Raw genomic sequence first — 15,539 nt, 5'->3', positions numbered from 1 at the left:
CACGTGCCACTCCTTTTTTTTCACCTAGAAACACATTTTAAGGTCGCTTCCGTTGGCTCACAGACGGGGGGAGAATCGTAGAAGCCAAGCGGTTCAACGATGGCCCCCAAAATGGTACGTCCGAGCCCTAACTGCCAAACACGTGACTGTGACCTGACTTGGACAGAGTCTTTGCGGGTATAATTAAATTGAGACTCTTAGAGTGAGATCACCCTGGATTTGGGAGCGGCCCTAAACCCCACAACAGGTATACTTACAGGGGGATGACACGGGCGGCGGGGGGGTGGGGAACCTGATCCACAGAAACACAGGGGAGAAGCCCAGGTGTCGACAGAAGCAGAGGCTGGACAGACACAGCCAGGGGACGCCTGAGCCACCAGAAGCTGGAAGAGGCAGGAAGGCTCGTCCCCTACAGCCTTTGGAGAGAGTGTGAGGCAACCGGCCTCCACAACCGTGAGAAAATTAATCTTTGTTGTTTTAAACCATCAAGTTTGTGGCGATTTTTTCAGGTGGTGCCCAAGTGAGGCACCGCCCCAGTGACCGTCTCCCGCCTCCCACCGGGGCCCGGCGCGCACTGGCCCATCTGGGCTGTCTGCCCTCTCGGGAGTCTGCGTTCTTGCCCCCGAGCCCGTCCTCACCACCCGCCAGTCCAGAAAGCTTCTGTTCTACTCTCCCTACATCTGCGTTTCCGGACGAAACCCCTCGTCTCTCAAGAAAACTCCCCCAACGCTGACCTTGTCCTGTGCAGACAACGAAAACACCTATCACCGCATGCCCCACGCTCACTGGGCACTCAGCCCACGCCGGTTCTCACGGAGGTAGGCTTGTCGTGCCTGGCAGATAATGACAAGCGGCATTTATCAGCCGCCGTGGGAGCGGCACGGTGCCCAGTGGATCCTCGTGTGGAGCCACTGGGTAGGTAAAGCCTTCGTCGACGGCCTAGCTGTGCGGGCACAGACCCCCAGTGTGATCCGAGCGAAGGGCGAACAGCTAGTGTGTGTGTCGTCACCCGTCACCACGGCAGGGACCGCTGTCCTCTTCAGGGCAGCGTGCGCGCACTGCTCAGCGGCATAAACGTGGCACCGGGTGTGAGTCTCCCGCGGCAGCCCGGTTTCGCCGTCTTTAAGGTGCTGGGAGACCGCTGGTGGGAACGTTCTGCAGTCTGGGATAACTGGCAGAGTTCCAGGGGGTTCTGGTGGGTTCTGCGGGGGGGGGGGGGGGGGGGGGTGGAGTACCACACAACCAAATCCCTCCGGGCAGTTCCCCGGGCTGCATTGATGGAGGAGGAAAGTAATGGAGTTGGGGATGTGGACATCCACTGGAAGAAAGGGTAAAGCTGGGCAACCTGGGGCATTCCACCTACCGCCCCGCCCCCGCCCCCTCCCAGCCTTTCCCACCTGATTTTAACCCTTGATGTTCCATAGCAAAGACAATGTATTTCCTGGCCAACCGGTGGAACAAATACTTACCTCGATTTAAATTCTCACCAAGAAAAAAAAATAAATTCTCACCAAGAAACAAGCCACAAGGAACCCTTGTCCTGGCCTACGGGAGAGGGCTTTGGGGCCTGGGGGTTGGGGGTGGGGGTGGGGGGGAGGAGGGGAGCACGAAAGAGCCACCCGCCTGCAGGGGGCACTGGTGCTACACAAAGGTGGAGGGGGAGGTGCCCCAGCCAACTCTCCCCAGGGACCAAAACCTCAGCCATCAGACACAGCCCAGGGTCAGTCCTTGAGCCAAAGAGACAATAACCAGCCACAAAAGGATGGTAATTCAGTCACTGCTGGCCAGATGGGACCCTGCAACCTTTCCACAGACGACCTTCATTTTTCCCAGTCGACACCTTGCAAACAAGACTAAGGCCGGGCGCGTTATTGCTGGGGAGGGGGAGAGAGGAGGGGGAACGGAGGTCCAGAGAAGCCGAGTGATTTGCCCTGATTGCCCAGTGATTACGGCTTAAAATAGTCCTTTTTCCAGGAAGCACCGCCCATTAGTTCATCCTTGGTTTGTTTCTGGGCATGACGAGGCGCCTCTGACGGCTTGCGTGTGAGCAGCTCTCGTGCGTCGTCGCCGCTCATCTTTCTAGTTCACATGGCCGCGCAAGCCCCCCGTGGACCCACCGCAAAGAATCGAGTGGACTTCCGTCTCAAAGACGGGGTCCCCAAGAGTTCGGACTCACGTTTTCGAGGTCCCGGGAGAATCTGCACGCAGCGCAGGGCCCGGCACACCTGGCCAGCGCTGAAGGATGTGTGCCCACTTCTCAATATCTCAGTGTTCTCCCCGCTACTTTGGAGTCACGGTGACTACCCCCAGTTGTCACACTTGAGTCCTCACACCTTCAGGGCTCTCGAGGGCACAGCTGGCTGGCTGTTGCCCACCCTGCATCCCCAGCATCTGACGAGGGGCCTGGGCCCTTGCTGTGCCCAGTTGGGACTCACCTCCAAGGAGAACATTACCTGCCGTTTCTGAAGAAGGCTTCCTGGGGGTCCTGCGTGGGCCCAGGCCCTCGAGTGGGGGGAGGTGGCGGTCTTTCCTCAGCACCCTGGGTGGCCTGTGCAGTCCGCCTCCTCTCAGCTGAACGCGGCTCTGTAAGAAACCCCCTCTGCGCCTGTGGGACAGAGAAGCACACGTGTGGTGAACAGTCTTGAGAACGTGTGCCCGGAAGCCCACGCACAGACACTGATAAAGGCGACGCTCAGACAATGAACCCCAAGTCCCCGTGGGGCGCCTGGGAGAACACAAGGCCTCCACCTCTGAGCAGCCTGTCAGCTCGGAAACTCCTCGTCCTTCCTCCCACCGTCTCCCCCGCTATGACATGGGGCTAGATTGTTGTAGGGACTAAATGAGATAGTGCTTACGAAATTCTTTCCATGCGACTTAGCACAGAGCAAATGCTCAGCGAAGGTTAGCGGCTGTGTAATTAAACACCGAATCACATGGGCTTGACTGCTTAATAGGCAAGCTTCTCAATACAATTCCCTGCAATGACAGAAACGTTCTAGAATCCGCACTGACCAGTAGAGTGGCCACGCACCACGGGCGGCTACTGAGCATTTGAAATGTAGTTAGTGTTTCTGAGGAACTCACGTTTACATTTTATTTCATTTTAATGAATTTAAATCACCACGTGTGGCGAACGGCTACTGCCTTGGACACTGTGGGCTCAGAGGGTCTACTTTGGAAACATGGGCATCGTAGACTTGCCATGCAGAGAAGCCCTTACAGGGGTCTCATCCCCAGAAACAGTATTCACATCCCAGTGGGAGGACACGACAAGGGTTGAGAAAGAAAATACTAGGGCTTACACTTATTTGTATCTAGACTTTCTTGGATCTACAGCTGTACGCCCTTTTTAATATACATAATACATTAGTGGAGTAAAACGAACATGTAATTCCTAGGTAAACAATCGTGCATTTATTAGGCTACGCAACCAAAAGCAGACCAGCGAGCTGGTCCCGTGCCACCATTTTGCAGGCAAAAGAACCAAGACGCAGAGCAGCTGCCGTGTTGCCCTATGACACGCAAGACCGCGTAGCCAAGTGGGGCCAGACCCTTGACCCGGTGGCCCGCACCATTTCGCCCAGGCCGCCATCAGCGGTCAGCTCTTCGAAAAGACCTTCGCACTGCCTCTCCCTGCCCACTTAAGTAACAAGGACAGCCTCTCTTTTACAAGCCTCAGTTTACAAGAACCCTACTCCCAGACACTCTTCAGTCTGGGGCGAAGGTGAGGCGACCTGCTTGGCCATTTTCCTTTCTCATCTGTCTGAGCCGCTGCCAGCTTCCAGCTGCAATCCCCTAATCATCAGCGCCGCTCACAGAATTTTAAGTAAGATCTGCAGAATGCTGTATTCTCTTAGGAGCTGATTTTTATGGCACCAACAACGAGAAAGTGACTTTTTGTTCATCTTTCTGCAGTCTACGCGTTTGGGAGAGGCTCGGCTACCTCCCTGGCCTTGGACAGGAGCTGTCATCCCCCAGGGGGCCCTGCCTTGTTCTCTGAAGCAGTCGCCCCCGCTTGTCAAGACCACAGGTTCCTGGAAGAGCTATCTGAGCCAGGGTGGGGAGCTAATCACAAGCCCCAGGACCAGTCAGGGCTCCTGCTGGGCCCAGACAGAGAGTGATTTCAAAGTGTAGAGACAAAGGGAGGGAGGAGGGTGGGGCGATGCGGGAGAATTCTTCTCTGTGTGCTGTGGGTCACCTTTACCCCAAGCCAGTGGGTGACTGCCACAAGCCTGCAGACGTTAAGAAAGGCACAGTTTGAACTGCAGAGAGGTTTTGCTTTCGGAAAACGGCCTAGTGAGGGACTGCAGTCAATGAAAATAACTAGGAGACTGAAGAGTCCCAGCCCCTGAACCCAGCTCTCATTAAGGTGGAATCTGGGCCCCCTTTGGCCCTCATGGGACTGCCTTTGGAGCAGTATTTGATTTGGTCACGGTCACGGGTCTGCTTCTCCCGCCCCTGGGCTCTCTCAGAACGTTCTGTGTGCAGCCCCTCGTGGAGCGCCGTCCTCTGGGCACGGACACACCAGGTGTGGCAGGGGGGCAAGCCTGCACCATCACCCAGGCCTCCTGCAGTTTAGCGGATGCCACGAATGCCCGTCTCGACCGCCTCCCCCCACCGCTCCAGATGCTGGGGTGTTGGCTGCTGGTGACTCACATCTACCCCCTTCTCGAGAGGACTGCCCTTGGCTGACGGGAGCCATCTTGCCTAGAGAAACCTGGGAGAGCTTGCACACACCCCAGGAAGGGCCCCTGGCCACTGGCAGCTGCAGGGGGTGATAGCTCGGCCCCTGTGTCCCGTGGTGGCCACTCTCTAGGGCATTCCACACTCCAGAGCTCCCCGTGGGATCAGGCAGGACTGGACACTCAATGCCACACCCTGCTTAGTCCTTCCCTTGCCCTGGTCTGCTTCTCTCACTCCTGAGAGCCCTCCCTCCGCAAATCACCTGTCCAGGAATGCCCATCTCGGGCTCTGCTTCTAGGGAGCCCGACCCCAGACACATGATTCGCATGTTTCCCATCTCCTCTAACCCCCATTTGCCTATTTTCCCCCCAGAGACGCTCACTCAGATACGTCTGACAAACATCCTTGGATACGTGAGGATCCTTACAAATACGTGGTGTCACTTTTGCGCGTGACATTGTCCCACAAAGCCATGCTTTTTCTGTGGTTTTACTCAAGGCTACCTTTTTACATCCTATCTAGGTTTCTGTATTTACGTCTAATTTGCTGTTAGCTGACCTGCAGAGTGGTTTACAGGGTTTTTAATAAGCTGCCACTTAAGGTCCAGATTTTAAATTGAATTCCTATATTCAGTGTACCCTCTGCCCTCTTGGTCTCTCCAGAGGTCTGCCTTCAAGAGCCACCATTACTGACACACGAGATCGGCACAACGTTTTTGTTTATAGGCCTCAAGGAAAACTCAGAAAAAAAAGCCTTCTTGCCCCGCATCCGCTCCAGTGGGGACACCGGTGCCTGGTTGGCCAAGGTCAAGAGCTCAGGGGACACCAGTTTTAACTAGAGTTCAGTGAGAAGCCCTCCAAAGGAGGCAGGGTGAGGTTTTTGAGGCCGGCTGAAAGCCACCGGCCACCCTGCCTCCTCCAACCACACCCTCCCCACCCCACACACACTCACTGCCCCTTTGATCAGCCAAGTCTGAGGGGCGGAAGGCGGGTCCGAGGAGAGGGTCTTACACGTTTATCCCGGGGGGTGGGGGGAACATGTGCTGTCATATCATCCCTTTCGTTTCATCCCACAGGGAACGAAGCAAAGCGACCGGAAGTGGAGGCAAGCAGACCTCAGTGGCCCGCTAAGCAGAACACCGTGGTCAAAGCTTCCGGGGCCTTGGTGACTGTGACACAGGGTCTCAGCCAGGTGTGGTGGCAGCCACCACACCTCGTTTGTGTCTCCACCTCACCTCAGAGACCGTGCCATCACTCCTGAGAGCCCTCCCTCGTTGACCAAGGAAACTCGGTTGGCACTGAAGTGAGCAGGCCCCCGCCTCGGACAAGTAAACGCCCGCTTTACTAGGAAAAATGTCATTCTCGGCGTCCGGTTTTCTCTCTGCCCCGCACCTTCGATGACTCACATGTACCTTGGGGTCTGCAGTGCACGCCTCCCCCAGATGACCCCCAATGCCTTCCTCGCTCACGCCGACCCACTCGGGACTTGACAGCTCATTGTTCCGTTTGGCAGAAGCTTCACAGAACAAGCGTTTCGTGCTTCATACGGCACTGGCCACGGTTACAAATTAATCAATAAAATCCAATTCCATGGTCCAGCACTCGCTTTGGGCACGGCGGAGGCGCGGTCTGTGGGCACTCTGGATCTCTATGCCTCTGGTTAATGTCAGGGCAATTAGGCATCCAAGTACGAACTTGCTACATTTTTCCATTTCCACTCTGAAAACAGATCCTGCATTTTCTAATCTCTGTCCTTTAGCTCATGGACTTTCCTTAATGAAAACAACCTCTTCCATTACAGTGTGGTATTTGAAGTAGGGAACAAACAAAGAGACAAATGACATCTAATGGAGGACCCAGAGATGAACTGCAGGTAGGAGTGGGAAGTTAAAATACAGCAAGTAGGTGAGAAAAAAAAGGGGGGGGGGAATCAATCCGGAGGTCTGAAAGCTTTTTATATAAAGGTCCAGATAGTAAATATTTTAGATTTTGCCGACCACATACCATCTCACCACATATTCTTTACATATGTAACCTTTTAAAAACGTAAAAACCACGTCTAGCTCTCAAGGGCATACAAAAACAGGTCAAAAGTTGAGTTTGACCCATGGTCCATAGTCCTCTATATGGACAAAAGTAAAAATAAATCCTTCCTTACATTGATATGTATATAGAGAGAACACAGGGGAATATATTTCTGTGTTTGTGCTCATCTTGAGAGCATTTGCCAAACAAACCAGGTGAGCTTGATCTTGTGTTTTTGTTTATTTTTTAATTTTTTTTTTAACACTTATTTTTGGGACAGAGAGAGACAGTGCACGAACGGGGGAGGGGCAGAGAAAGAGGGAGAGACAGAATCCGAAGCAGGCTCCAGGCTCCAGCCCAGAGCCCGACGCAGGGCTCGAACTCATGGACCGTGAGATCGTGACCTGAGCTGAAGTCGGACGCTTAACCGACTGAGCCACCCAGGCGCCCCTTGATCTTGGTTTTTATGGTCTGGGGAAGGGGGGCGGTAGAGGGAGCAGGATTCAAACCCAAACCCAGAACCTACCCTGGGGACCCTAGAGGCACCCAACGTCTGTACTCCTGCAAAAACTGAGACCTCAGAGGGCCGTACCCTTGATACAAGGGTGAATTAGAAATAAACACTCTATCCCCACCACCTTCCCCGGGGGACACTGAAAAACTCCACTCTTATCACTAAGTGACTAAGTGAAGGGGGCAAAAGTCTCTTCCGTTAATTTTATAACAATAAGACAGTCTTTTCATGGGTTTGCAATCTGAATTCACAGTACACATGACACAAAAAAGCCTAAAACTAAGAATTTTACTTAAAGTAGTGCCCAGTACATGCCTTCAGGCACCTAGTGGGTGGATGGGTGGGGGGGCATTACTGGAGAAACCTACCTCCAACCCAAGTCCCAAAGTTCCAGAAATCTCAGCTCACCATCAAAAATCCAAAAACAAATAAGGAAATAAGTTCCTGCAAGTGAGAATTAATACCTAAAACAGAGTCAGACGTGCCACAACTTTCTATGCTGGCATTATCAGATGTAAAAAATTAAGTGTGTTTTTAGAAAAGGTTGAAAATAAGAGCAAAGATTATAGAATTTAAAAAAAAAAAAACTAAAATTCATATGGAACCATAAGAGACGCCAAATAACCAGAGCAATCTTGAGCAAGAACAAAAGAACAGGCAGCATCACACTTACTGGCTTTAAAATATATTACAAAGCTACAGTCATAAAAATATCATGGCACTGGCATAAAAATGGATACATCAACTAATGGAACATAACAGAATGCGATAAAGAGCCCAGAAATAAACCCACACGTCTATTGTAAGCTGATTTTCACCAAAAGCAGCAAGAACATACAATGGGAAAATGAGTCTCTTCACAAAATAGGGCCAGGAAAACTGGATGTCCACATGCAAAACAGTGAAATTGGACCCTTACTTTATATCATACACAAAAATCCAATCAAAATGGTTTAAAGACTTAAACTGCAACTGTAACACTCTTAAAAGAAAAACAAAGGGGGAAATCTTGATATTGGCCTTGGCAATGATTTCTTGGATGTGATATCAAAGGCAACAAAAACAAAAATCACCAGCTGGGACCACATCAAACTAAAAAGCTTCTGCACAGCAAAGAAAACCATCAACAAAATGAAAAGGCAACCTACAGAATGGGAGAAAATATTTGCAAACCATATATTTGAGAAGAGGTTAATACCCAAAATATATAAGGAACTTCTGCAACTCAATGGCAAAAAAAAAAAAAAAAAAAAATGCCCGACTTAAAAAAAACAGGTAAACAGCCTGTTATGTATGTCAACCACAGCCTGGGTGACTCAGTCAGTTAAGCTCAGGTCATGATCTCACAGCTCATGAGTTCAAGCCCTGTGTCGTGCTGTATGCTGACAGCTCAGAACCTGGAACCTGCTTTTGGATGCTGTGTCTCCCTCTCTTTCTGCCCCTCCCCCACTTGCACTCTGTGTGTTTCTCTCTCTCAAAAATAAATAAACATTAAAAAAACTTTTTTAAAATGGGTAAAATGAGTAGACCTTTCTCCATAGAAAATCTAGAAATGTCAGAAGACATATGAAAAGGTGCTCAATATCACTGATCATCAGGGAAATGCAGATCAAAACCACAATGAAAGATCACCTCACACCTGCTAAGATGTCTATTATCAAAAAAAAAATAATAAAAATAAAAGATAGTAAGTATTGACAAGGATGTGGAGAAAAATGAATCCTTGTACTATGTTGGCGGGAGTTAGTACATCCACCATGGAGAGCAATACAGAGGTTCCTCAAAAAATTAACACTAGACCTACCCCATGACCCAGCAATCACACTCTTGGGTATATACCCAAACAAACTGAAATGAGGACCTCAGAGAGGTAACTGCACACGCCTGTTCACTGCAGTACTGTTTACAACAGCCAAGATATGGAACCACGCCAAATGTCCATCAATGGATGAATGGATAAAGGTGTGGGATACACAATGGAATACTCCTCAGCCTTAAAGAAACAAGGAAGTCTTGCCATTTGCTGCAACACGGATGAACTTGAAAGATGCTACTCAAAGTAACGTAAGCCAGATACAGAAGAATAAACAGTGCGTGACCCCAAGTATCTCAGAAATCTAACACAGCCAAACTGATCAAAACAGAAAGGAGAGTGCTGGCTGCCAGGGATTGGAGGGAGGGGGAATCAAGGAGGTGCTGATCAAAGGGTAACACAGTTTCACTGTGTGAAAGATGAATGAATCCTAGGGAACTACCATATGCCACAGGGCACATAGTCAACAATGCTGGATTATGTACTTAAAAATTTAAGAAGGTAGATCGTATGTCAATGTTCTTACCCCCCCCCAAAAAGGAAAGAAACTTCTAGAAATTACAGATAAGTTAAAGACATCATATGTGGGCATGGTTTCAGGGTGTATACTTAACCTTCAAACTCATCAACATGTATACATTAAATATGTCAAGCTTTTACATATGTCAATCATAGCTCAGTAAAGAAAAGACTAGAGAGCAAGAGACTATAAAAAACGATCAAGCAGGTCTGAAAAATAATTAAGTGGAACTTCTTGGAAATAAAGCATAATATACACTAACAATTAAATTTAACACTCGACAGATCAGTAAAAGTTGGGGGGCAGGGGGACAATTAACAGGCTGTTGCAACAGTCCAGGGGCTTTTTCTTCTGACCAAGATGGTTTAACAGCAGCGAGATTTATCCTCCCAAAACAAAACAAAACAAAACAAAACAGAACAAAAAAAACAGGCAAATGAATAAAACAATGGTTTTCGAGACATGAGTCAAGTAATGAAGGCAGCATCCCCTGAGAGCAGAGAAACAAATGAGGCGAACTTTGTAACTGCTCAGCTTACTGGCGAAGAAATTTACCAGGTTCAGCACCATCTGCTGAAAAGACTGTACTTTCCTCCCTGAATTGCCTTTGAACCTTTGCTGAAAATCAATTGACCAAATGCATGGGGCCTATTTCTATACTCTCTAACCCGTTCCATTGATCTATTTGTCCACTATGATGCAAATACCATTCTGCCTTGGATATCTTAGCTTCACAGTGAGTCTTCAAGTCAGGCGGTGTAGTCGTGACAGTGTTGTGCTGCCTCAAAACAGACAGACGAACACACAGTACTGAAACAATTACACGTCCACGTGCAAAGATAAGAGATTTCCCCTGTCACATGACACAGAAGAATTAGGTGAAAATGGGCGGCAGGCTTGAGTGTTAAACCTAAAAGCAGAAAACATTAGAAGAAAACGTAGGAGAAAAACATGGATTAGGCAAAGATTTTTGTAGCGAAACCAAAACCATAATCCAGAAAGAACGGTAGGTGGACTTCATCAAAATTAAAAATATATGCTCTTCGAGAGACACTGTTCAGAGAGTTAAAAAAAAAAAAAGGGGGGGGGTGCGCTTGGGTGGCTCAGTCGGTTTTAAGTGTCTGACCTCAGCTCAGGTCATGATCTCACAGTTTGTGAGTTCGAGCCCCACATCGGGCTCTGTGCTAACAGCACGGAGCCTGGAGCCTGCGTCCCGATTCTGTGTCTCCTCCTCTCTCTACCCCTCCCATGCTCGTGCTCTGTCTCTCAATAATAAATAAATGTCAAAAAAAATTAAAAAAAAAAAAAAAAACAAGGCACAGACTGGAAGGAAATATTTACAAGTCACATATCTGATGCAGGACTTACAACCAGAATATGTAAAGAATTCTCAAAACTCAACAATAAGAAAACAACCCATTTTTATGATGGCCAAAGGACTCGGACAGATACTTCACCGAAGAAGAAACATGGAAGACAAGCCCGTGAAAAGATGCTTGATGTCTTAGTCAGGAGGGAAGTGCAAATTCCAGCTTGTGAGACGCCGCCACGCATCTAGTAAAACGACTAAAGTGAAAAACAGGGCCACACGAAGGGTCGGCAAGGCCGTGGAAAGACGGGAAGTTTCACGTGGCTAGTGAGGGCGTGAAATAATGCGGCCGCTTCGGAAAATGTTTTGGCAGCTTACCATGAATCACACATCTCCCATATGAGCTAGACAGTCCACTCTTCGATATCACTCAAGGGCATGTAAAGTGTACATCCATACAGGTAAGAGTCTGTTCCTTTGACTTTTTTCTTCTTTGTTTGTTCATTTCAGGTGGGGGGGGGGGAGTGATGGTGAAACAGGTGCAGGGGATAAAGAGCACTCTTACCCTGATGAGCACTGAGTAACCTATAAAGTGGGGAACCAGTAGATTGTATACCTGAAACTAATATAACACGGTGTTAATTATACTTGAACAACAAAAATAACCAGTTCAAAATTTTAAAAAACAAAATATATATCCACAAAGACCTGCGTATGGGTATTTATAGTTTTTATGTGTCACAGCCTCAAACTGAAACAAACCATGAATGTCTACCGACAAGGAAATGTATCAATTGTGACATATCCACTGGATGGCTTAGTACTTAGCGATAAGAAGGAACGAATTGAAACACATGACGTGGATGAACCTCAAAATCATCGTGCTGAGTGAAAAAAAAGTCAGCCCCCCCACCCCACCCCCACACACAAAAAAGAGCACATATTGTGTGATTCTGTTCCTATAAAATTTTAGAAGAAGGGAACTACTCCATGGTTCCAGAAAGCACATCAAGGGCTGTCTGGGGAGGGGAGGGTGGCCGGAGGGAAGACGCATGGAAATTTGAGGGATTTTTGATACATTCATTATTCTGATTGTGTTGTTGGGTTTCACAGGTGTATACACGCACCAAAACTTATCAAATTTTACACTTTAAATATGCATAACATTGAAATTCAATATATCTTAATAGAGCTTAAAAAAATTACTTAGGGGGTTGAGAAAATTCATAAAATTTTAAAGACAGCGTCTAGATTTTCACACAGAAAGACAAGGTTGTTGAAAACAGAGGTTAAGACACGTAAAAGAGAAGATCTAAGATACGTTATTTCAGGGTTCCAGAAAGAGAAGACAGAGAACAGGGTAGAGACAATGTTTGAAGAATGAAGGCAGAGAATTTTCTAGGTAGACATCAATCCACAAATCACAAAAGCCCAAGGGACTCCTAATGGAATAAATAATAGTAACATATACCTTTATACATCAAAGTAAAACAATGGAACACCAAAAATTAAAAGAAAATCTTAAAAGTAGCCGGAGATAAGAGACCAGAGAGGAGTACACGAATAGCTGACTTCTCCGCCACAAAATGGAAGCCAAAAGACAGTGCGGTGAGAGCTCTGATGTACGAAGAGCAAATGACCGTCAACCTAAGGTTGTACACCCAGAAAAAACAGTTTTCAACGAGGATGAAATACGTGTACTTTCAGATTAATGAGAACTGAGATTCTTCTGCTCTAAAGGAAGTTTTCAGAAATATGTTTCAGACAGAAGAACGGTCCCAGAAGATCTGACATGTGACAAAGAATGAAGGGGCAAGACATTTGCAATTATGTGGGTAAAACATATATAAATCGGCTTCTAAAAGACAGAAAATAGATGTGGGAAAATATCTGCAGTGTGTGTAATGGCAAAACACACGTACAAACCTAGGGTATATACAGAATCCTACAAAGTCTGGATGCGCAAAGCATAAAAGCAAGCTAATAACAAACATCAGTAGGAATATGGGAGCAGAGCCAACCTTCACTTACACCTGGAGGAAATGTAAATTAACACACCCACTCTGGAGAGTGATTCAGTGATAACGTGTGAAGTTGAAAATGTGATTACCTTATAACCCAACAATTCCACTTTGGAGTGTATTCTTGGAAAACTTCTTGCATTGTGCTTAAGGAGGCATGCATACACATTCATTCGCTGCAAAGTTAGCAAAAAAAAAAAAAAAAAAATATATATATATATATATATATATATATATATATATATATATATTTGGAAACCATTTAAATGCCCACAAATAGGGGAACGGACAATAAAATGCGTCATACTCATGCAAGGGAGCACACTACAGCACTTACAATGAATGAATTTGGTCCAACATGGCTGGATCTTCAAAAAGACAACACTGAGTTATAAAGCAAACTGAAGAATGATAAATTCGGTATGATGTTTATACACACCCCCAAGGGGCGCTTGGGTGGCTCAGTCAGTTAAGCATCTGACTTCAACTCAGGTCATGGTCTTGTAGTTCATGAGTTCGAGCCCCGGGTCGGGCTCTGGGCTGACGGCTCAGTCTGGAGCCTGCTTCCGATTCTGTGTCTCCCTCTCTCTCTGCCCCTCCCCCGCTCATGCGCTGTCTCTGTCTCAGAAATAAATAAACATTAAAAAAAATTTTTTTAAATAAACATTAAAAAAATATAAAGACACAAAACAATCACATGTATTATTAGTGTATACACCGATTTGTAAAATATGAAGACACAGATCGAAACAATCAGTGCCAAATATGTAAACCTACAAAATTATCTTGTTTCGTTTCATTTTACACAATACATAGTATACAAACTAATATTTTATTTTTCAGAGGCTCAGAAACAAATATGACAAAATATTAATATTTGTTAATTCTGGGCCATTACCTAGCAGTCTGTTATATATTTTTCTGAACTTTTCTGCATTTTCAAATGTTTTCAAAAAAAAAAAAAAAAAAAGGAGTAAAAGAGAATAGATACTCTGTGACATGAATTCCACCATTTGCTGTGACCTAGGGCCAATGGGGAATCCCTGCTACAGTGTTTCGTTTTCTGGTGAAACGTAAGACAACTGAAGTAAAATGGGAGTGTGAATGAGAAAACAGACCCCTTTCCTGAGAACCCGCGAGCCGACGAACGACAGAGACGTTCGCGTACACCCACGTACGTGAGCGGGTAGACACGTACGTCCACGGATGCATACGTGCATATATACGGTCATACACATGTGGCTGGACAGACAGATGGACAGGTGGACGGTGTGGAATAATGACCCCTCCCTAAAAGACGCCCATATGCTAATCCCCAGAGCTGTGAGTAGGTTACCTTCCGTGGTAAAAGGGACTTTGTGAAAGTGATTAAGGGCACAGACCCCATGATGACGAGGACGTCCTGGATTAGCCAGGTAAACCCAGCCTAACCACGTGAGTCCTTAAAAATGAAAGAGAGGCAGAAGGTCAGAGAAATGAAGCTGGACAGGAAGGAGCAGGTGCCTGAAGGGTGAAAAGGGACCCAGCCCGCCCTTGCCGATTCAGGACACGCACGAGGGGCCACCAGCCACGGAGCAAAATTCTGCCAACAACGCAAATGAGTAGGAAGCCCATTCTCCACGGGAGCCTCCAGAAGGAACGCGGCCCTGCTGGCACCTTGATCTTGTCAGGTGACCCCTTAATGAGCTCTGACCTACAGAACTTTGAAATAATACCCTGGGGTTGTTTAAAAACGCATCTACGTTAAACTGGTGGTTTGCTATAGCAGCAACAGAGATAGACGGTAGCCAGGTAGGTGGGTAGGCAGACAGCCCAAGCAACCCTTCATCAAATTAGCTTTTCGTTTGGTTATCTGCAAAGTAAGTGTATGCAAATCCTATGTTACTATTAACTTCTGTTACAAATTCACCCTAAGTTACTATGTGAGAGACGGACAGATTTCAATACATTGAAGACAAAACACGAGCTCTGTGCGTGGCTTCCAGAACAGTGAGCTGAAGCACCTCTAGGCACCACCTTTCAGCATTTTCCCCACACCAGCACCGAGAGCGAGCGCCGATCCGGGTCTCTGAAGCTGGACCAAATAGGAGAGAGAAGCAGCACATTTCTCCAAAAAGCTCTATCATCTAACGATGCCACCCACCACCAGAAAATGGATTGGGTTTGACACCTCATGCGAGTCAAACGAATTGGTCATCTCCTTGATCAGATCTTTGCAGGCCAAGTGCCATTGAACCAGTGGCTTCATAAGAAACTTGCCTTTAGAAGGAACTTTCTTAGAAGGCCAGCATCATATTCCCCTCCGAACACCTCCCCAGACATGCGTGTCCTTCACTAAGAGGACCATTCGTCATGAATGATCTGATGCAACGCACTGGGTCAGAAAAGTCAACTGGTTGCAACTCTAATTCCATTAGCTGGGTGAGCCGGGGAAAGCTGGGCCTGGCAGACACAGCCTGGGGTGATCCTGTAGGTCACGCCTTTGTGTAATCCTCTCCTCTTGAGGATTTGCTGATGCAATTAAAGTTTCTAATCAAAAGGCAGATTATCCTGGGTGGGCCTGACCTAATCAGGCAAGCCCTTCAGAAGCTCTAGAAGTCAGAGACAAGGCAGCAGAGGCACATTCTGTCTCCACTGCTGGTCTTTAAGAAACAA

The 15,539-nt window shown here is 47.3% G+C and overlaps 1 protein-coding gene across 3 annotated transcripts in view; it reads right to left on the bottom strand.

The window, feature by feature from the left end:
• ZNF831 (zinc finger protein 831) overlaps positions 1 to 15,539 on the bottom strand; it is a 111,175-nt gene that overhangs the window by 46,945 nt on the left and 48,691 nt on the right. For all 3 annotated transcript variants that reach the window (XM_078443902.2, XM_078443903.2, XM_078443901.2), the window contains exon 4: positions 2,454 to 2,605. In XM_078443902.2, the coding sequence (XP_078300028.2) occupies positions 2,454 to 2,605 (152 nt within the window). The remainder of the gene's footprint in view (positions 1 to 2,453; positions 2,606 to 15,539) is intronic.

The sequence above is a fragment of the Panthera onca genome, chromosome A3 (assembly GCF_046562875.1).
Source record: "Panthera onca isolate mPanOnc1 chromosome A3, mPanOnc1 haplotype 2, whole genome shotgun sequence".
Classification (NCBI taxonomy): domain Eukaryota; kingdom Metazoa; phylum Chordata; class Mammalia; order Carnivora; family Felidae; genus Panthera; species Panthera onca.
The sequence above is the reverse complement of the archived record's forward strand: the minus strand, read 5'-3'. Positions and strand labels throughout refer to the sequence as shown.